The 23,385-nt window shown below is 44.8% G+C and overlaps 1 protein-coding gene across 1 annotated transcript in view; it reads right to left on the bottom strand.

The window, feature by feature from the left end:
- The window catches only part of plb1 (phospholipase B1), a 197,092-nt gene that overhangs the window by 20,642 nt on the left and 153,065 nt on the right, over positions 1–23,385 (bottom strand). The window contains exons 41-48 of the mRNA XM_048596672.1: positions 22,702–22,929; positions 21,729–21,796; positions 18,479–18,522; positions 15,976–16,075; positions 14,164–14,215; positions 9,444–9,524; positions 5,530–5,595; positions 504–598 (exon numbers count right to left, since the gene is read on the bottom strand). Of these exons, the coding sequence (XP_048452629.1) occupies positions 504–598; positions 5,530–5,595; positions 9,444–9,524; positions 14,164–14,215; positions 15,976–16,075; positions 18,479–18,522; positions 21,729–21,796; positions 22,702–22,929 (734 nt within the window). The remainder of the gene's footprint in view (positions 1–503; positions 599–5,529; positions 5,596–9,443; positions 9,525–14,163; positions 14,216–15,975; positions 16,076–18,478; positions 18,523–21,728; positions 21,797–22,701; positions 22,930–23,385) is intronic.

Here is a 23,385-nt window from a genome sequence, read left to right as displayed (position 1 = left end):
TGCTTGGCCTGCTGTGTTCATCCAGCCCTGCACCTTGTTGTCTCGGATTCTCCAGCATCTGCAGTTCCTACTATCTCATGTTAAACTCCCTTGCTTTATCTCAATCTTACCTTGGATTCTTTATCACTTTCACTCACACTTACTTTAATGCAGGTTTTGTGCAAAATTAGAAAACCAAATGGTCTGTAGTCTTGAAGTATATATGCCCATCGATGCATTTCATTGCAAAAATCTTCAAATCCAGTATTATTGCAAAGTTCTAAGGAAGGGTCACCAGACCCAAAATATTAACTCTGATTTTTCTTCACAGATGCTGCCAGACCTGCTGAGCTATTCCAGCAACCTCTGTGTTTGTTCCTGATGTGGTGCTCAGTGATTTCCTAGATTCTTGATGTTTTTTGTGTGGGCTGTGGTGAGTTATTAACAGAGCTGCTCAATGCTTTATTCTTACACCAGTGCTTCAACTGTACTCCATTCAGGTGGAAAAAAATGTTCCCACTTACTTCTGTAACAATGCACAGCCAATTGTATTCTTCTTTAGTCTTCGAATACCACTCATTTCCAGAATTTGCACCATATTTATAAAAGCTCTTGGCACCTGTTTTAATGAATATTTAAAGTCAGAAAAAAGCTCAGAGGGCAAATAACACATTTTAGAACCATAATACACATCTTCTTCCAGACACTTGCCTTATACCCTGATTGTCACAGAACCTAAGGTTATGACCATCATCATCACTTGTATTTCAGAACTGTAAACCCTAATTATTGCATTCGTACTGACTTCCACCATTGGAGGAGCAATCTGCCCACAGCCCCGAAGATTATAGCAATGCAAGTGGATATCTAAACACTGCTTAAATATTAAAAGAGTTTCTGACTCCACTATCCTTTCAGGCAGTGAGTTCTAGACACCCACCACCCTCTGGTTTCTACTCAACAACACCCCTCATAGCCTACTACCTGTCCCTTTAAATCTGTGCCCACCATTGAGTGACCATTCACTAATAAAAAAAGTGCCTTCCTATCTACCCTTCATAATTTAGACACTTCCATCATGTCCCCTCACGGCCTTCGCTGCTTCAAAGAAAATAGCCCCAATTTTTCCTCATAGCTCCAACCCTCCAGCCCAGGCAGCAACTTGGTAAATCTCCTCTAAACACTCTCCAGCAATCACATCCTTCCTATAATGTGGTGACCAGAACTGCACACAGTACTTGACACAGCATAATTGTGGCCTAAGCAGCATTTTATACAGTTTTATACAGTTCCAGCATAATCTCCCTGCTATTGTATTCAATGCCTTGGCTAATATAGGCAGGTATCCCATAACCATCTTATCTTAGCCACCTTATCTACCTAGCCTGTTAACTTCAGGGATCTGTAGAAATGTACACTAATGCTCCTAAGATATTCAGTACTTCCCAGGGTCCTAACATTCATAGTGTAATCCTTTGCCTTGATAGCTCTCCCCAAGTGCATTACCTCACACTTTTCTGGGTTAAATTCCATTTGCCACAGCTCTGCCCAGCTGACCAGTCTGTTGATGTTCTCCTACAGTTTACTCCTCACTATTTACCAGCCCACTAATTTTCATGTTGGAGGCACATTTCTCTATCATAGCTCCCCACATTTAAGTCTGAATCATTAACGTCAACCACAAACAGCAAAGGCCCCAATACTGAGTCTTGCAGAACCCCACTGGAAAGACACTTCCAGTCACAGAAACATCCCTCTATCATTACCCACTCAGAATATTAGGAACTGCTGATGCTGGAGTCTGAGATAACAAGGTGTGGAGCTGCAGGAACACAGCAGGCCAGGCAGCATCAGAGGAGCAGGAAAGCTGATGTTTCGTTTCGGGACCCTTTTTCAGAAATGGGGAAGGGGAAGGGGGCTCTGAATTAAATAGAGAGAGGGGGGGACGGTGATAGCTGGTGGATAGTGGAGCGGATAGGTGGGAGAGAAGAAAGACAGGTCAAGGATGTGGGGATGAGGGGGTGGGGGGTTGCTCGTCTTGGGATGAGGTCGGGGGTTGGGAGATTTTGAAGCTAGTGAAGTCCACATTGGGACCATTGGGTTGTGGGCTCCCAAGGCGGAATATGAGGTGCTGTTCCTCCAGTTTCCGGGTGGCATCGTTGTGACACTGGAGAAGGCCCAGGATGGACACGTTGTCCAGGGAGTGGGAGGGGAAGTTGAAGTGATAAGTGACTGGGAGGTGTTGTCATTTGTCATGATCCGTCTTCTCTCCCACCTATTCGCTCCTCCCACCTCACTGACCAATCCCCACCCCCACTTCCTACCTACACTCACCTTTATCAGCTTCATCCCTGCCTCCTTGACCTGTCTGTCTTCCCTCCCACCTATCCACTCCACTATCCACCTGCTTTCACCGCGCCCCCCCCATTTATTTCAGAATCCCCTTCCCCTCCCCCATTTCCGAAGAAGGGTCCCGACCCGAAACGTCAGCTTTCCTGCTCCTCTGATGCTGCCTGGCACGCTGTGTTCATCTAGCTCTACACCTTGTCACCTCTATCATTACCCGCTTTTTGCCAATCTGCCAGTTTTGGATCCATTGTGCCAATTTGCCTTGGATCGCATGGGCTTTTACTTTCTCGACCAGTCTGCCTTGAGGGATATTATCGAAAGTCTTGCTCAAGTCCACATCAAATGCATTGCCCTGATCAACACTCCTGGTTACCTCCCAAAGAACATTCGATCAAATTTGTGAAACACAATCTTCCCGCAACAAATCCGTGATTACTATCCTGTTGAATCAGTGTCTCTTCAAGTGCAGATATATACTGTCCCTGAAAATTCTTTCTAACAACATCCCCACCACCGCAGTTAGGCTAACTGGCCTGTTATTTCTTGGTCTATTTCTTCCTCCTTTATGTAATAATGGGTCAATGTTAGCAGTCATCCTGTCTTGTGGCTAGACAGGATTTGAAAATTATCACCAGGGTCCTTGAAATCTCCTCCCTTGCCTCCCTCAACAGCCTGGGATATATCTCATCTGGGCTGACAGATTATCCCCTCTTAAGACTCCTAAACTCACCAGTATCTCCTCTCTCTCCTTGTGTTATTTTCTCATAATATTTCACAGTTCTCCATCCTGCTTTCTATACCTGCATCAGCCTTTTCCAATGTTGGAGACTGACACAAAATATTCATCGAGGACTACATTCATGTCTGAAGTTGTAGACTTGCTTGCAGACGTTTTTGGTGTTTGGTTGCAGACATTTCATTGCCCTGCTAAGTAACATCGTCCACGTGTCTCCGGTGAAGGGTTGGTGTTGTGTCCTGCTTGTTATTTATATGCCTTGGTTTGCTCGGGCGGTTGGCATCATTTCCGGTTCTGATGAACGTAAAGAGTCCCATACCCACAACCAATAAAACTAACGTAATATACAAAATACCATGCAAGGACTGTGAGAAACATTACATAGGCCAAACTGGAAGAAAACTGACAATAAGGATACACAAACACCAACTAGCCACCAAGAGGCATGACCAATTCTCAGTTGTCTCACTACACACGGACAGAGAAGGACACGAATTCGACTGGGACAACACATCCATAATAGCACAAGCCAAACAGAGACATGCCAGGGAGTTCCTACAGGCCTGACATTCCAACTGGAACTCCATAAACAAAGACATTGAACTGGACCCAGAATACAAACCACTGAAATTCAGAACCGGAAGTGATGCTGACCACCCAGCCAACTGAGGCATATAAATAACAAGCAGGGCAGAACACCAACGCTTCACCAGAGGCGCACTGACGATGTTACCTAGCGAGGTGACGAAATGTCTGCAATCAGACACACATGCTCGGCGAGCAAGTCTACAACCTCATCCACAACTCGATCTACAAATCTTCTCAAAAACTTTATGTTCATGTCTCTCAGGTCCACACAGATTAACTGTATGGCCTCTAATGAGCCCACAATATACTCTTGCTCTTTATATATTTTTTAAAACCCTTTGGGTTTTCCTTTATTCTACCTGCAATGCTTTCTTATGCACTTTCTTAGCTTTTCTAATTTCCTTTTCATACTCCTCTAGGGACTCTGACATATTAAGTCCTTGTTTTTTTGCCATAAGCTTCTATTTTTTTTAATCCTAATTTCTATGCCCCTTGACATCCAGGATTCTCCAGTCTAGGTCCTATCCTAACCTTTACAAGAACATATTAGCCCTGTACTCCTGCTCTTCCCTCTTTGACTGCCTCTTACTGCTCTGACACAGGTTTATCGCAAGTAGCTGCTCCCAGTCCACTGGGTCAACTCATATTTAAGTAAAATTGGGCTTCCCCTAGTTTAGAACTTTTATTGCTGACCCAACTGTAACTTTTTCTGTAACTATTCTAAATCTAAGTTATGGTCACAATATATAAATATGGTCACAGATATGTTATCATGTTAAAGGTGCTATACAAAAGGTTGTTGTTTTCATTGTTGTTGTGAATGCTGTGCACTATTTGTAACCCAATTGATTTGTATGGCACTATGCGTACTAACTTGTTGCAGTGTGATGTACTTTAACAAACTTTGTAAATTAGAACATATTTTTGGGGGAAAAAAACATGCGGTGCAAGAAGAAATTGTACGACAAAAATGTATTCACAGGGAGTAAACAGTAGCCCAAGCCCTCCAGGAGCAGAATTAAAGAAGATTTAATTGGCAAGAAAAAACAAGGTCAAATGGAATTTAGTGACAAAGTAAAGCTGTGTCTGCTTTTGTTCAAGGAGATCTGACGTCAAGTGTACTAGGAATGTAATGTCTCATGTATGTTAATAGTGACTGAAAAAAAATGTGCCTTTAGACTGGTTTTGCTACATTTTACTTTAGGTAGTCTGTAACCAGTAATATTAAGAGATGTTATCAGAAGTGTTTTACCCTGCCATTTGTAATGACTGTTGGTGCCTGTACAGAAAATTTGCAGAGACAGCTTCAGTCAGCATTATCTCTGTACAGTCAGCAATATGTCTGGATAGTTGTATCTGCTGAGAATCAGGCAAAGACAGTCCATTAAACCTATTGGACACTAACATGGATTGAGAGTTGCATGCAATAGCCAGACCACCTGCTCAGCCCCTTCTTGTCATATGGACTGATGTCTGAAGCAGCCTGGTTAAAAACATCTCACATTCTTTAGATAGTATGAGTAGAAACAGTCAGCGGGTTGGGAGGGCTGGTGGTGGGATTGGGAGTAGACACTTCACAACACAAGAATGGAGTTCAACAGATCACATAAGGAGCCACACAATCACTTGAACAAGATTGTCAAACAGTATTAGGTACTTGAATCATACATTGTAAACAACATTGTGTTTGCGCTTCGAGTAAAGGGTACCAGCAGCACAGTGCACTGGCATATCGGCATGTTCTTATCGTTGTGATTTGCCTTCTGCCTGTAGGTACTTCAGAGGGTGAAATGTCAGAGACTGGCTCATTCTCTCGCCTCTGTGACTCACTTCAGAGAGAAGCAAAGACCTTGGATCAGATTTCATTTCACCTTTACCTGTTGGTGCAGTATATCCAGTGCCTCCTCAATATGTTTCACATAATTATCTGCAGAATACGCTTCCTGCAAAAAGATAAATCAAAAGAATTACTATATTTCTGTTACAGGGATAAGAATGAATCTGGACCTGGAAATCAAGGTGTTATGGAAATATGTGCCCCCTGTTGCATTTTATTCTTCAGAAGTTCAATAGTTGTGCCTTGATCAAGTTTGTTTAAATTGTTTTCTTTCAAGGAGTTGTCACACTAAATCCTTTATGTGCAATATCGGTGTGTGAAGCTCCACACTGAAAGTTACTGATAATGAAAATTTCCCTTTCTGTCTTCAAAGAGAAATATTTCAAATAAAATCCAGCCACTCCCAGTCCTGGCCTGAAGTCTTATACATGGTTAGCAGACAGCTCTAGGCAGAGAACTGCATAGATACAAATTTCTGGCACATATCACGTTTCCACTTGCATTTAAAAAATGCTGCTCACATTCTTCGAACATGCCAAGGTATTTCACAGCCATTTAATTATTGTTGAAGTGTGGCCTCTATTGTTCTGTAGACAACTGTGGCAGCTAATTTGTATCCATTATGAACCCATAGACAAAACTGTGATATGTGGTCAGTTAATTTATTTTTAATGGTGTTGGTTGAAATGATTTCAATCTATTTTACTCATATTTAAATCAATCCTATATATGGTTTCTTGATATGACTTTATCTAGACCATAAGGCATAGAAGTAGGCCATTCAGCCCGTTAAGGCTGAGCCACCATTCATTGGCTGATCTGATAATCCTCAATTTCATTTTCCTGCTTTCTCCTCAAAACCCTCAATTCCCTTAGTGATTAAAAATCTGTCTACCTCAGCCATGAATTTAATTGACGACCCAGCCTTGACAGCCCTCTGTGGTAAAGAATTCCACAGATTCACTACTCTCTGAAACATTATAGGAAGCTTCTTTACTTCAATGCTGCACCTTGGTGTGCATGAATCATTGTCATTGTAATACTGCAGTAAGGAGACTGTGTACTCAGGGACACACATGTAGCTCATGCTTTCATGCTTTCATGCTGTCGCTCTTATCTTCCCTGAATGCTCACAGCATCTCTGCCTTGCCTTGCATTTTTGGACTTTGTCCCTCAGCCAGAGATACCAGGCTCATATTACTGCTGACTTGCCTTGCCATTTAGCACAGTCAGAAAGTTAGGAAACTTGTTGTGTTTATCAGCAAGTGTCCATCAAGTCAGCGGGATCTCAGTACAGTAAGTCAAGGACAGTCTCTAATACCAGTCCAGGGACTTTTTCACAGTTAGTCAGCTACTCAGTGTGGTCAGAATCAGAATGCTCTCCACATAAAGGTGAGGGAACCAAATGTTGTGCAGCTCACCACCTGTCTTTTATTCACAAGGGATCTTAGAGGCTGGTACATGCCAGATACCAATGTCCGTGGGTGTGAGTGTATGTGACTAGTGCCCCAAGATCGCAGGTGCCTGGTATCTAATGTGGAGGTCCTTTGGAACAAGAGTGGGCTGAAGTCACCAAGTACCTGCTCTGATTTCCATGTTGGGAATTCTTAAATGTGTAGTTAGTTCAACACGTTTGGTAAGATCGGATACTGAATAATAATGAGGTCAGTTTTCGCTGGGGTAATAAGGTGATTAACCAGTATTAATACCATCAATTGGCAACTTGCTGCTATGTGGTGAGAAACTTGCCTTGCTGTTGGGCAAAAACATAAAAGATGTGGCAAGATGCTCTCAACATTGAAATGGGACTTGCCGGATTTCTCTTTTGATTCTGCTACAAATTAGAAGTGTTTCTCATAGCCCTACAAGATATCACCCTCGCTATGGTCTGACTAGTGCCTTGCATAACTTTGTCAAGACTCCCCTACTTTTATACTCCACACCCTTTGAAATAAAGCTCAATATTCCTTACAGTATGGAGCTGGAGGATTACAGCAGGTCAGACAGCTTCGGAGGAGCAGGAAAGCCTTCATCAGAACTTCCCGACCCAAAATGTCGACTTTCCTGCTCCTCTGATGCTGCCTGACCTGCTGTGATCCTCCAGCTCCACACTGTACTGACTCTGACTCCAGCATCTGCGGTTCTCGCTATCTTTAAGGTTAATATTCCATTTGCCTTCCCCACTGCCCTCTGAGCATGTATGTCAATTTTTGTAATTTATGCACAAAGACACTCACGTTTCTACAACCTTTCTTCATTTTAATAATGTTCAGCTCTTCCATTCCTCTTGGCAAAGTGCAAAACCTCACATTTTTCCACATTATATTCAATCTAACAAGTTTTGCTCACTTTCTCAACTAGTCCATATTACACTGTAGAGACTTTCTGTCATTCTCACCACTTTACTTTTCCAAATATTTTTGTGTCATCCACAAACTTGGCTAAAGTACATTCACTTTTCTCATCCAAATCATTAACAGATATTGTGAATAATTGTGGCCCTAACCCTGATCCTTTTGGCATATCACTAGTTACAGGTTGTTTATTCATTTGTGGGATATGCGTGTTGCTGGCTGGGCCTGTACTAATTGGTTCTCTCTAGTTGTCCTACAGAGGGTAGAGGTGAACTGTGTTGTCATAATCAGTATTACACCATCTCAAAAGGCAGGTGAAGGCTCAGGATGCTCACGTGGAGAGCTGGTGCAGACGCAATGGAGCAAATGGCATTTTTCTGCACCATAACACTTCTGTGATTTGATACGTCAAAGGATCATCTTCGCTTGAAAATGTTCCAGCTTGTAACGTGAAACAGGCCAACAGAAGATAATATTCCCGATTGGAAAGGAAAGAACATCAATGAGGTTGCAACTCTGGGACATCGCAAGGCCTTGTATCCTAGCCAATGATCTGGTCATTTTATCTCATTGCTGTCTGTCAGACTTTGATGATTGCAAATAGGTTGACCTGCATATCAGAACATGGGTCACTAGATGCACCTGAGAAGCCCAGGATGTCAGCAAAATTTGTTCGCTGTGTTTTGTCCTGGGGAGGTCTTCACTTGAGTTGCTCAGAAGCAATTCTCGAACCAGTTGACAGGGCACAGAAGCTGAGATGGTTTCTCCATGTCTCCCTCACGGTTTGGATCATTTGAGTTCCTTGTCCTAGTTCTTTACCAAGTGTAAGAGAGTACCACATATTCATCACAATGGGAGAGGAGAAGGAGGGAGGCTCCTACACCCTTCAGTCTCATGTATCACAACTGTGTATCCACCCAGTCTTCAGAACTGAGCCCCGGGGTCTGAATCCACTGGGAACACAAGCACTGTCAGAACATGAATATCTCACTACACAGCCCCAGTCCTTCTTGCAAGCCAAACTTCCATCCACTGAGTCTATCTATACTTTTCACTGCCAGGGGAAGGCATCCAACATAATCAAACAGCCCTCTCAACCAAGTTAATCTCTCTTCCAACCTCTTCAATTGGGCAGAAAGTACAAAAGCTTAACCACCATACCAACAGGTTCAAGAACAGCTTCTTCCCCTCTGTCATTAGTCTTCTGAGTGGACCTCTCAAATTTCAAACTTAATGTTGATCTTGGTCTTTGTGCACCTTCTCCACAGCCATAACATTGTATTCCTCGCTCTTGTTCTATTACCCTTATGCATTTTGTATGGTACGATCTGCCTGTACTGTACGCAAAATGAAAGCTTTCATTGTACCGAGGTACATGTGACAATAATAAACCAAATCAAATTTAAACAATGCTAAACCAGTCATCACAGTCTGTGTTCCAGGCTCCATTTGTCTGGCCCAGTGGCCTAGAGGAGAGCTCACTATGTGAAGCCAGATATATGACTGTCTCCATGAGGAGAATTCTACACCTTATTTAAAATATTAAAGAGAGCATGCCATTAAACTGGATATAAACATAAAGGGGAATGAAGAGCTCTACCTTATTCATACAGTACTCGCAGAGATCATTGGCTCCAATGAAAAGGGTGATTACTTTCCAGTCCTGCTTGAAATTGATTTTCTAAATGAAAAAAAGGAGAGTTTTATTGAAATTTTAACTTTTATTCTCAATGGTGTTCCAGGTCTCCACATTTTCACTCTTTCCACTTCATTAATTGTCTTCCCATTTCCCTTGAAAGTGGTGGCTCGTCGTAGGTGCCAATCCAGCCCACCTTCCAGTAACATGACACTTCAAACAGGGTATTCATGGAGGAAATAGTGAGGTCGAGGAGGGAAAATACCTCTCGATCCAGCAAACACCTCTTTTAAAAGAGCCCCTGCCCATCTCTCTGAGGAGTCAGAGGCAGAATAGAATCTGCCCAACTGCCTTCAGAGGTGCCCACTCAGGCAGGTGGGTGCCAAGGCATGCTGGACCTTCCTTAGATCTCTGAGGCCAGTTGTATTAAAGATTGTTGGGCCCCCTTGCTCTCACAAACCCATCCACATCACAAAGCTAAGATAACAAGGTGTAGAGCTGGATGAACACAGCAGGCCAAGCAGCATCAGAGGAGCAGGAAGGCTGACATTTCGGGCCTAGACCCTTCTTCAGAAATGGGGGAGGGGAAGGGGGTTCTGAAATAAATAGGGAGAGAGGGGGAGGCGGACAGAAGATGGATAGAGGAGAAGATAGGTGGAGAGGAGACAGACAGGTCAAAGAGGCGGGGATGGAGCCAATAAAGGTGAGTGTAGGTGGGGAGGTAGGGAGGAGATAGTTCAGTCCAGGGAGGACAGACAGGTCAAGGGGGCAGGATGAGGTTAGTAGGTAGGAGATGGGGGTGGGGCTTGAGGTGGGAGGAGGGGATAGGTGGGAGGAAGGACAGGTTAGGGAAGCGGGGACGAGCTGGGCTGGTTTTGGGATGCGGTAGGGGGAGGGGAGATTTTGAAGCTTGTGAATGCCCGCATGGGCCCAAGCTATGCCTGCCTCTTTGTAGGTTACATGGAACAATCCCGCTTCCATTCCTACACTGGCCCTAAACCCCACCTCTTCCTCCATTACATTGATGACTGTATCAGCACCACCTCGTGCTCCCACAAGGAGCTCGAACAGTTCATCCACTTCACTAACACCTTCCACCCCAACCTTAAGTTCACCTGGACCATCTCTAATACCTCTCTCTCCTTACTGGACCTCTCTGTCTCCATCTCTGACAACCACCGAGAAACCGATATCCATTTCAAGCCCACCGACTCCCACAGCTACCTAGAATACACCTCCTCCCACTCACCTTCCTGCAAAAATGCCATCCCCTATTCCCAATTCCTTCGCCTACGCCTCATCTGCTCCCAGGATGGGGCATTCCACCCCCGTACATCTCAGATGTCCTCGTTTTTCAAGGACCGCAACTTCCCCCCCTCAGTGGTCGAGAACGCCCTTGACCGTGTATCCCGCATTTCCCGCAACTCATCCCTCACACCCACTCCCCGCAATAACAACCAAAACAGAATCCCCCTCGTCCTTACGTACCACCCCATCAACCTCCGGATCCAACGCATCATCCTCCGACACTTCCACCATCTGCAATCCGACCCCACCACCAAAGACATTTTTCCCCCCCCACCCTTATCTGCTTTCAGGAGGGACCACTCTCTCCGTGACTCCCTTGTCCGCTCCACACTCCCCTCCAGCTCCACCACACCCGGCACTTTTCCCTGCAACCGCAGGAAGTGCTACACCTGCCCCTACACCTCCTCCCTCACCCCCATCCCAGGCCCCAAGAAGACTTTCCACATCAAGCAGATGTTCACGTGCACATCTGCTAATGTGGTATACTGCATCCGCTGTACCTGTTGTGGCCTCCTCTACATCAGCGAAACCAAGCGGAGGCTTGGGGACTGCTTTGCAGAACACCTATGCTCGGTTCGCACTAAACAACTGCACCCCCCAGTCGTGAACCATTTCAACTCCCCCTCCCATTCCTCAGACAACATGTCCATCCTGGGCCTCCTGCAGTGCCACAACGATGCCACCCGAAGGTTGCAGGAACAGCAACTCATATTCCGCTTGGGAACCCTGCAGCCCAATGGTATCAATGTGGACTTCACAAGCTTCAAAATCTCCCCTCCCACTACCGCATCCCAAAACCAGCCCAGCTCGCCCCGCTTCCCTAACCTGTCCTTCCTCCCACCTATCCCCTTCTCCCACCTCAAGCCCCACCCCCATCTCCTACCTACTAACCTCATCCCGCCCCTTGACCTGTCCGTCCTCCCTGGACTGACCTATCTCCTCCCTACCTCCCCACCTACACTCACCTTTATTGGCTCCATCCCCGCCTCTTTGACCTGTCTGTCTCCTCTCCACCTATCTTCTCCTCTATCCATCTTCTATCCGCCTCCCCCTCTCTCCCTATTTATTTCAGAACCCCCTTCCCCTCCCCCATTTCTGAAGAAAGGTCTAGGCCCGAAACGTCAGCCTTCCTGCTTCTCTGATGCTGCTTGGCCTGTTGTGTTCATCCAGCTCTACACCTTGTTATCTCAGATTCTCCAGCATCTGCTGTTCCTACTTTCTCACATCACAAAGCTCTTTCATTTCTCACCACATCCCTGATGGCCTCTCCTGATGACCCTGCCATAACTCCTCCATGCCTTCCCAATGTCCCCTCATATTTCTTATGACCTCATGATGCCCCATCGTACCCCCTCCATGAGGTTGTAATATTTTACTCTTTCTTTGTGAAGTGTTCCAATGCTTGCATATTGATTTGGACAAGATCAAAAGCTGCGAAGTAATGCAAAGCTTCTGTTATGAATACCTGAGTCTGATTGACACTTCTTTAAAGTTGTAAGACCACCTGTTTATTCAAAGGGGTTTTTTTGCGGGACGTTTTTCATGAACATTTCAAATACTTTTATTATATGGCTTATTGGTTTGCCACAAAGTGCACACATGACTCCTCAGATACTGAAGCAGTCTGTGTCCAAATGCAGCAAGATTGGATAATGTCCAGGCTTGGGCTGATAAGTGACAAATAACATTTCTATCACACAAATGCCAGGCAATGACCATCTTGAACAAAAGTCAATTGAACCATGCCCCTTGACATCCAATGGTGTTATAATAGTGCACAGAAACAGGCCCTTTAGCCCAACTTGGCCATGCTGACTCGGTTTCTTAGCCCCAATTTGCCTGCGTTTGTCCCATATTCCATTTTAACCTTTCCTACTCATGTACCCGTCCAAATGTCTTTTAAGTGTTGTAATTGTACCTGCCTCTACCACTTCCCCTGGCAGCTTGTTCACTCTGTGTGAAGAAGTTACCTATCGGGTGCTTTTTAAATCTTTCCTTTCTCAACGGTTAAACTGATTCCCTCTAGCTCTGGACTCCCCTACCCTGGGGAAAAGAATTTTGCTATTCACCTTATCTATGCTTCTCGTCATTTTATAAACCTCTACCAGGTCACCCTTCAGCCTCCTACACTTCATGGAAAAGAATCCCAGCCTATCCAGCCTCTCCTTATAATTCAAACCCTCCAGTCTCTCTGAATCCCCCATTATCAGCACCCTTAGTGTCAGCATTGGCACCAAAAGGTGAATTGACTCTTCCAGTGAGCTGTGAACCACACATTCTTGAAAAAAATAACTGAAACCCACAAAAATTGGAAAGAAGTAGAAGATGCCCATGCCCAGGATGGAGGGCAGGGTGTGGGTAGTGAGTCGGTAGAAATTGACAGAAATGTCTTTCGTGGGATGTGGGCATTGCTGGTAAGGCCAGTAGTTGTTACTCATCCCAATTGCCCCTGAACTTGTGAAGGCAAGTTTAGGGGACAGTTAAGAGTCAGCCTCATTGCCATAGGTCTGGAGTCACATACCAGCCAGACCAGGTAAGGAGGGCAGATTTCCTTTCCTGAAGGACATTAGTGAACCGGAAGGGAATTTACAATGAATGAAAGTTGCCACGGTCACTTCCACTGGAGTTCGCTTCACATTCCAGATTCAGTAATTGCACAGAAATGCTATCAGCAGCCATTACCCTACCACATCAGCCTGGATTACAGGACATTACTACAATGCCACCTTGTCCACTGATTGGAATCAGGACCCGCTGGTCATTTGAAAAGCTTATAGAGTCTCACAGACTATGAAAACCTCAGCCTACAAGGCCAGCCTTCCTTACGGAATCATAGCATCCCAACAGCGTGGAAGCAGGCCATTCGGCCCGTTGAGTCCACACCAACCCTCTTGCATGAGCATCACCAATGTGTCAATAAGCCATTCATGGAGAGCAGATAAGTGCTGGAGTCACAACGTAACTCAACTCAGTCATCACTCTATGTCAAGGAATGTTTAAATGTTGTAAATAGAACTGCGCAAATAATTGATGGGGAAAAGATTGCAGAGTTCTGGGAAAGGGCACAATTGTTGGACTAATTGGATCACTTCCTCAGACACAGACATGATGGACTGATCCTTCTGTGTGAGGTCCATGTATTTTTCTAAAAGTGTAGCATGTCAGCAGTTTCTGAATATGAAGGAGCGGAACAGACATCCAAACCTGGACTGGCCCATCTTAGGTGATGGTTTAGGATTAGGGAAAAGTCCGATTGTTTAAGCTCGATCCTCTGTGTTCGCCATCCCAATGTTCCAGGGTTTCCTGGAGCTCTGTTTGGTATCGGCAGCACCAAACAGCAGAAAACACATACAATATTCTCACAAAAGACACTTACTGAACTATTCTTCATGAGCTGTACCAGGGTACGAGCCTGCTTTGGCACATTGCTGCAGAAAGGAATAAAAATAAGTTATAAAATTTCCATTTTAAAATGCATTGCCATTCAATCCTTATTCTTAGTTATTCTTGGAGCTAGTCAGGTTGATAGCTGCTACAGGTGGCATTACTGAGGCAGGACATTTATATTTTAAATTCAGATTTTATTTTTAAAATTCTCATCCTTACTGACAAATCCTTGTGTGACCTCCCTATCTCAGGATGTCTTCCAGCCGTCAACTTCCTGAAATATTTACACTCATTTAATTTCAGCCTCTTACACATCCCTGGTTTTAATCTCTCCATCATCACCTGCTGATGTCTGAGCTTTGGAACTCCCTCCCTACACCTCTTCACCTCACTTAGGATTGTTAAAGAAACTGAGGGCTGGATTTTTCAGAGAGTGGCAACCCACACTTTGTGGAGTCTGTACTTTAATTCAGACAAGCCCTGGTAGTGTGGGATAGTCAGGGCAGGGCCAGTAACACCTCCTTTCTCACAGCAATACATGCCCTTTTCTATGATCCAAATGTCCAAAATCATACAGATCTACCTTTTGGTATAAGGTGAGTGCATGGACTTCATAAATGGTGGGGCACATGCCAGGTGGACCTGTGGCATTATTGATGCCCTGCCCACCTGTGGCCTCATTCCCCCAGTGCTCAGGTTTAAACAGATGGTGAAAGAGGCCTGCACCTAATGTGCAACTGGGCAGGCCTGTTGCTGAGGCCTGCTGGTCAGTGAAGGAGAGGGTCAGGATGGGGTGCCTCCTGTCTGAGTTCTCTTTTCTCCCCACTTTCACGCTCAAACTCCCCAACAGCAATGCCCAGGCCCTGTCTAACATGACTCCCTCCTGGGGCTTGGGTGCCATGAGATCCCAGACTTAGCTGGATGTCTGGGTCTGTTGGGGGGCACGGTGGCTCTGTGGTTAGCGCTGCTGCCTCACAGTGCCAGGGACCAGGGGCAACTGTCTGTGTGGAGTTTGCACATTCTCCCTGTGTCTGCTTGGGTTTCTGCCAGGTGCTGCGGTTTCCTCCCACAGTCCAAAGATGTGGTTTGGCCATGGGAAATTGTCCTGTAGCGTCCAGGGATGTGCAAGCTAGGTGGATTAACCATGGCAAATGTGGGGTTATGGGGATAGGGTGGTTTGGGTGGAATGCTCTTTGAAGGGTCAGTGCAGGTTCAATAGGCTGAATGGCCTGATTCTGCACTGTAGGGATTCTATGATTCTATTGCTGAATGCTTCCTCCCTGGCCTAATTGCAATACCGACAGTGACCATCACTCGCAGTGGCGCCGCTGGTGCTGTAGAGATGCTGGCCTCTGATTGGCCATCAACTCAATGAAGTAGCGCATTCTTCTGGAGATGGATAGAAGATTCGCCTCATAATGAGTAAAGGACGATTGGCAAAGGATTAAAGCTAAGTGGGCTGGACAAACGGTGATCTCCCTCTTGACGTTTACAGTGGCGAAGGGACAGCACTCTCCAAGTACAATCCAGCCCAAAAAGTCTATTCACATTTTAACTGGTGTGAGCTCTTGCTTGATAGGTCAATGGTGCCAGAGTAGTCATCATACACTAGTTGGATCCACTGGAACTGGGCATTCAGCATTCTGCCTGTCAGCCCCTGAAGGAATGCTGCACATCATCAATGAGGCACAAACCAATCAGGCTTTAGTAACTGTGGCTTTGAGCATGTGCTGTGAGAGTATTGCCTGCTTAACTCCCAGAGTGGGCCAAATTGGAAACCACCCATCGATTGAGTACTCACTGGGACATTGCACCTGGGACAGCCACGTTGAATTTACTATTCCATTTTCCAATCCCAGTAGCAAAACCGTAGATCCTTGGATTAAATTTTTTCAATACATCTGAAAAAGGAAAGAAATAAACATGAAAAAATTGAGACAACAGGTGGGAAATCTAGTTTCAGCAAATCAGTGTCTTAGCAAACTACAGAACTTGCTTTAACCAGTTTGTTGTAATTCTGCTGTTAGTATTCCCTTATGTGGACTTACATAGAAACACAGAAGATAGGAGCAGGAGGAGGCTATTCGGCCCTTCGAGCCTGCTCCGCCATTCTTCATGAACATGGCTGATCATCCAACTCAATAGCATAATCCTGCTTTCTCCCCCATAACCTTTGATCCCATTCGCCCCAAGTGCTATATATAGTTGCTATTTGAATGCATTCAATGTTTTAGCATCAACTACTTCCTGTGGTAATGAATTCCACAGGCTCATCACTCTTTGGGTGAAGAAATGTCTCCTCATCTCTGTCCTAAATGGTCTACCCCGAATCCTCATACTGTGACCTCTGGTTCTGGACACACCCACCATCGGGAATATCCTCCCTGCATCTACCCTGTCTAGTCCTGTTAGAATCTAATAAGTCTCAATGAGATCTCCCCTCATTCGTCTGAACTCCACCGAAAACAATCCCAACCTAGTCAATCTCTCCTCATACGCCAGTCCCATCATCCCCGGAATCAGCCTGGTAAACCTTCGCTGCACTCCCTTGAGAGCAAGAGCATCCTTCCTCAGAAAAGGAGACCAAAACTACACACAATATTCCAGGTGTGGTCTCACCAAGACCCTGTATAACTGCAACAACACATCCCTGCTCCTGTACTCGAAACCTCTCGCAATGAAGGCCAACATACCATTTGCCTTCTTTACCACCTGCTGCACCTGCATGCTTACCTTCAGCGACTGGTGCACAAAGACACCCAGATCCTGCTGCACAATCCCCTCTCCCAGTTTACAGCCTTTCAGGTAGTAACCTGCCTTCTTGTTTTCGCTTCAAAGTGAATAACCTCACATTTATCCAAATTATACTGTATCTGCCATTGATTTGCTCACTCACCCAACCTGTTGAGACCATGCTGAAGGATCTCTGCATCCTTGTCACAGTTTACCCTCCCACCCAACTTGGTATCATCTGCAAATTTTGAGATGTTACATTTTGTTCCCTCATCCAAATCATTAATATATATTGTGAATAGCAGCGGTCTCGGCACCAATCCCTGTGGTGTCCCACTAGTTACTGCCTGCCAATTTGAAAAGAACCCATTAATTCCTACCCTTTGTTCCTCTCTGCCAATCAGTTTCCTATCCATCTCAATACACTTCCCCCAATCCCATGCACTTTAATCTTGCACATTAATCTCTTATGTGGGACTTCATCAAACGCTTTCTGAAAGTCCAAATATACTACATCGACTGGCTCTCCCTTATCAACTCTACTAGTTACATCTTCATAGAATTTCAACAGATTTGTCAAGCATGATTTCCCCTCCATAAAGCCATGCTGACTCTGTCTGATCCTGGCACTGCTTTCTAAATGCTCTGCTATAAAGTCCCTGATATTGGATTTAAGAATTTTCCCCACTACTGATGTTAGGCTTTCTGGTCTATAATTCCCTGTTTTCACTCTACCTTCCCTTTTGAATATTGGAGTGACATTAGCCACCCTCCAATCTGCAGGGACTGTTCCATAGAAACCTTGAAGATGACCACCAAAGCATCCATTTGGAAGTGGACAATTTGAATAGATGTAAGAGCTATGGGTAAAATAGTCAACCTATGTGAGCTGTGCTGAGCCTGCAAGAAGCAGAAACTGGGTTCCAAGAATGGAATTCACTGGAACTGCAGAAACTTGAATATGAGGATATCACAGAATGATGGAAACAGGAACTAGCCTTGGAAACATCTGGGGGCCATGGGTGAGTGTGGCAACGTGTCAGTTGAAGATGCATCGGAGTGGATCTTGGAAATAGAATTTGAACCCACAGCCAATCAGTAGTGAGAAGCTAGGCCCAACACTAATGTGAGCAGCCCTGGGTCAGGGATCCAGTGTTGGAACAGGAATCCTGCATCTAAAACAGATCACCTTGTGCCTCAGTGAGTAGTATTGGAGCAATATGTTTTATGCCTAACAGCAAGAAATGTAAGATATCAGGAACAAGTCATTAAGAAAACTGACAGGATATTATTGTGCATCGTGAGGGGAATTGAAGACAAGAGTAAGGGAGCTTATGCTTCAATTATACAATGCATTGGTGAGATCATATCTGGAGTACTGAATACAATGTTAGCCTCTTTATTTAAGGAAGGATGCACACGCATTGGAAGCAGTTCAGATAAAGTTTACTATACTAATATTAGGAATCAGTGGATTACTTTATTAAGAAAGGTTTGATAGACTAGACTTGTATCCACTGGACTATAAAAGAGTAAAAGGTAACTTAATTGATGCGATATAAAAGACTTACTAGGAAGAGTAGTCACAATCTTGAGCGATTTATCCCCACCAATGCTACAAAAAAAGAAGAGAAAGAAATTAAAGCTGGTATTATCAGCCAATGCGTCATTCCGATTTGAATCTAATGAAATAGTTTTTGTTTGAAATTGAAAATTGTCATATTTATTTGAGAAGCCGCTGCACTCATTGGCCAGAATTGTCTGGTCATGGTGAGGTTGTTGGTGGTGGGACAGGAAGTCACACGGACGGGAAGGCTGGTTAACCACAGCCAGTCAATTCGGTCTGTGCAGCTGAGAGTGGGGCAAGGCAAGTGGTAGGGATGGTAATGGAGACAATGCCCCCATCCCATCCCACTATTGCCTACAGGCTGCCAAGATCCAAGGCAGCATTGTTCTCGCCATCTGCTGAGTTCTTTTTTTTTGAGAATGGCACCCATGACCACGTGCTCTGTCCAAGCGACTGGCGCCACTGTCTGGCAACTTCTCACCAAAGGCTGCTGCCTGGTTAAGCAGGGATGTTTCCCAGGGATGGCATGGGAGACCCATTCCAAACGCTGGCTGTGGTGCAGGGAGATGATGAATGGGCTGCTGCGAGCCACGCAAAGGAAGGATTAGAGTAAAGAAGGAAAGAAGGGGTAATAACTTGGAGTATGATTCAGATTCAAGTGAGGGATTTGATTTATCAAAAAATCTATACTTCATGCCTCGGTTTACTGAGATGGAGTCATAGAGTCATACAGCACAGATCAACCCTTCACTCCAACTGGTCCACGCTGACCACAATCCCAAAACCAATCCCACCTGCCTGTGCTTGGCCCATATCTCTCCAAACATTTCTTATTCATGTACTTAGCCAAATGTTTTTTAAACGTTGTAAACCGTACCCAAATCCACCACTCCATCTGGAAGTTCATTCCACAGACAAACCTCTCTCTGTGTAAAAAAAATGCCCCTCATGTCTTTTTTAAATCTTTCTCCTCTCATCCTAAAAATATGCCCCCTGGTCTTGAAACCCCCACTTTAGGGAAGGACACCTACCATTCACCTTATCTATTCCCGTCGTGATTTTATAAACCCCTATAAGGTCACCCCGCAACCTCCTACGCTCCAGTGAAAAAAGTCCCAGCCTATCCATATAAACAGTATTTTCCCTCATTTGAGAAGGTAGCTGGGCAAATGAAATGTTTGGACCTTTACTTTACAGTGTTTTGATAGGTTCAGCTATGACCAAAGGAAAAGAGCTGTAAAATCTTAGCAGGTCCGGCAGCATTTGTAGAGAGACACAGTGTTAACCATTTCAAGACTTTGATCAAAACTCTTCAAAAATTTCTTGCTCTTATTTCAGATTTCTATAATCTGCAGTATCTTGATTTTGGGCCAACTCATTTTGTTCTCCATCACTGCAGCAAGTCAAAAATGGAAATGAAGAGACTGCCTTCCCCAGCTTTACCTCCATCTTTACAGCCAACTGTCAGGAGGTTGACTCTGAAGCTTCGAGAGGATACAATGCGGCAGGGTTCCCCTGCAGCCGACACCAGCACAGAGACACTCACCTTAGTGGGTACTCACTATATATTAGGCTTGGGATCAGAATCTGGTGAGCACATCACTGACACGTTCCCAGAGATGGCAGAGCATGCAGCAACTGAAGTCCCTGACAGTCAGAGGACCTCTGGACACCACGCCCCTGCCGAGAGTTTGTCTCAAATCTGCAGGTTATTAGAATTGAGAAGGGTTGAGGCCACCAGATTTGGGAAAAGTTTGTGATGGCATACTTGGAAACCATGCAACAAACTGTCTCCACCGTCCATAGCAAAGGGAATGTAAGGAGTCTGTTAAATAGAAACTTAAGAAGTTGAGATAGGGGTATAATTTCTCTGTCTTTTGAGTCTTTGTACTGGATAACGTTGGAAAGCAAGTCAAAACTTTGTCTTTCTATGAAATTTGAGATTTTTCTCACTGTCGTCAATATTTAGCCAACTTGATTTAAAAAGAAAGTTTGTTTAATAGACTTCCGTTCTGTTTTTAAAGAAAATCTAATTCTCTGTGATGAACTACACATTATCTAACTAAACAAAAAAAAGGATGTATGATCCATCAAGTTAAGTTTCATTTTGAGATCTACCTTGTCGAGCAACACCATCAGTTACAATCTAATAGTCCCAATGAGAGACTGGAAGGCAGTTACTTCCAATCCCTCGTTCCTTCCCTACCTCTCCCACTCAGCAAGCGCTGACCTTCAACATATACTCTCCTCTGTCTCCTCACCTTGCTGAGATCTCCGTTGAATGAGGACCCTGGTGAGGCAGTAATGCTGCTGTGAATTTAGGCTGACCACAGGGACATAGCTCTCCTCAATTTAACTCATGATTATCAATGTGTCTCTTGAGTTGGCCAATTGAACTCCCCACCCACACAAAACACCCTTCTCCCGCTTCCGCAGCGACTGCATTTTCTAGAAGACATTTGAAAAATGCTTGTCATATTCCAGACATGCCCCCTCCAACTAATACCCTCTCCCTAATGACCCATTGACATCCCCCAGCCCTTCTGTTCAGTGCTTTCGCATTCTTTGCATTCACACAGGACGCTGCCAGACAGTCACTGCATTTACCTCCATATCCATCATTTACAAACTACATGTTGGAATTAATAGTTCAACATACCCTCAAGGGCTTCAGAGTTCTGATCTTTTGTCATGACAGCAGGTCCCTGTGCTCTTTTCTTCTCCCGCAGCCTTGGACTGCATCCTTCCATGCCTTCCTCACTGCCTTGGACATCTATGCCCCTTAGACTGGAGCTATCCTTCCTCCCATGCACAATGCCAGCCTGGCTGCCTGTTGTCTACTGCCACCCTTCACCTGGCACTGTCACCCAAGGAGGACAAAACAGCTACTGGTCACACCAACTCCAGTAAGCTCACTCCCTCACCTGCTGCACACCACTTATACTACAGTCCTGAATCTGATGGCACGTATTTCTTACTCACGGATAATTTAAGTGGAAAGGTACAATTAATTATGGCATGACTGCCTTTTAATGAGCGTGCATAACATGCAAAACAACTTCTCAGCACTTGTTGCTGGTAAGTACAACCCACTTCCTGACTACCGAGAACTCCATTCTGTAGTTTCATCCTGCTGTGGGGTAGCTTCCAGTATGATTAAGTTTCCTTGCCGGCCAAACACTCTGGTCATAGGAACAGCACAAGATTCTACTTCGTGTCTGTGTTGAATGTGCTTTGTTGTCACAGATCCTTACCTCCATGCAACACCTTGATATTGAATCCGCAGTTCAAGAATTGTCTTTGCCTTGGCTCCAAACCCAACCTAAATGTCAAAAATGAATAAGTTTCCCTGATAGCCATGAAATCAGGCATTGTTCTCAAATTTCAAACAGAAGTGTCGTACTGTTCAATCTGTAGCAAATTCTGGTACAGTAATCACTTCACAGCGCTGACAATGGGAGTTGAAAGTATGTCTGAGAAGGATTATACCTGATTTGAACATAACGTTGGGATAGATGTTCTAACTTTCTCTAGTACAATAAGCCATTCCATCATGGTGAAAAATTACCTTTTACCAGTAAACAAGCCAAACAATAGACAGCTGCCGTCCTATATACACTGGGGATCGGGTCAGGGTGACATTGTTCAAACTAGTTTAAGTAAGAGGGCTTGAAGGAAATGAAAGGAAACAATTGTTCTGCTGGTTCAGATTGAATTTGAACCCAGGTTCCAGGGGTGAAAACAATTTGTGCTAATCTACTTTGGCAATCCAGTTTCAGTTTCTCATTCAGAATCTGTGCAGATCTCTATCGCAGCCAAGCAGTGGTGCGTCTTTCTGATAGATCAACCCATTATGAGCTGCACAGCATTTACTTTACTTGCATTTCCTTTGTATTTCCAGTGGCTTGTTTTGTTATGTTAAATGCGCAAAATATAACAGGTCCTGGAAATCTGAGACATTGAGACAAATTGCTGGAAATACTCAGCAGTCCAGGCAGCATCTGTGAAGAGAAACAGAGTTAATGCGATTTATTTATTTAATATATTATCACTTGTACCTACGTAGGGTGAAAAATGGATAATGTTGACACATTCCGGTGCCATTTTGGATTACAGAATAAACTAAAGAGTACATTGTTATTACTAAAACTGAAAAAGCTTCAAAAGTTCATCTTTCCATCTCCGTAGCCTTCACCTTCTCTGCTCCTCCAGTTGCCATTATCCGACATTGTTCCCTCCCTCCGGGTCCTGGCAATGTGCTCCTTCGCTGATGCCGCCGGAACCATTGCTTCCACGACCGCCACCTTCGAGGTGGATTCGGTCATTCTGCATGAGTCCCACACCTCCTCCGATGTTGGACGTCGGCTGACGGAGCCCTGGCTCCGAGTTGACCAACAGGGTCTTGGCTCGTCTTCTGACGCCGCCACACGAAAAGGAGATACACTGGGCCCCTGCCTTCCGCAGGAGGAGGCCGCAGGGCAACCAAAACAAAAAAAAATGTGACGGAGCTGGAAAGACAATGATGAAGCCGCGTGGATTTGGCAGAACCCACCGCATGAGCACCTGAACCCCAAACTCAGGCGCCAAATGCTGCTGACCCTGCCACTGCCATCTTGGAAACAGTTAATCTGCCTTGTCCACCACCCTATTACAGAGCTTCCCTTTTATTCATCCTGCCCCTTTCCACTTCCACTGGTTCAATATTTTATTTCAGTCTTTCTTCAGTTCAGGTGAAAGCTCATTGAGCTGAAATGTTAATTGTGTTTCTCTCTCCACAGATACTGCCAGACCTGTTATAAATTCCCAACAGAGATAACAAGGTGTAGAGCTGGATGAACATAGCAGGCCAAGCAGCATCAGAGGAGCAGGAAGGCTGACGTTTCAGGCCTAGACCCTTCTTCAGAAATTAAG

This window comes from Rhincodon typus, chromosome 5, assembly GCF_021869965.1.
Source record: "Rhincodon typus isolate 14 chromosome 5, sRhiTyp1.1, whole genome shotgun sequence".
NCBI classification, from domain to species: Eukaryota; Metazoa; Chordata; class Chondrichthyes; order Orectolobiformes; family Rhincodontidae; genus Rhincodon; species Rhincodon typus.
The sequence above is the reverse complement of the archived record's forward strand: the minus strand, read 5'-3'. Positions and strand labels throughout refer to the sequence as shown.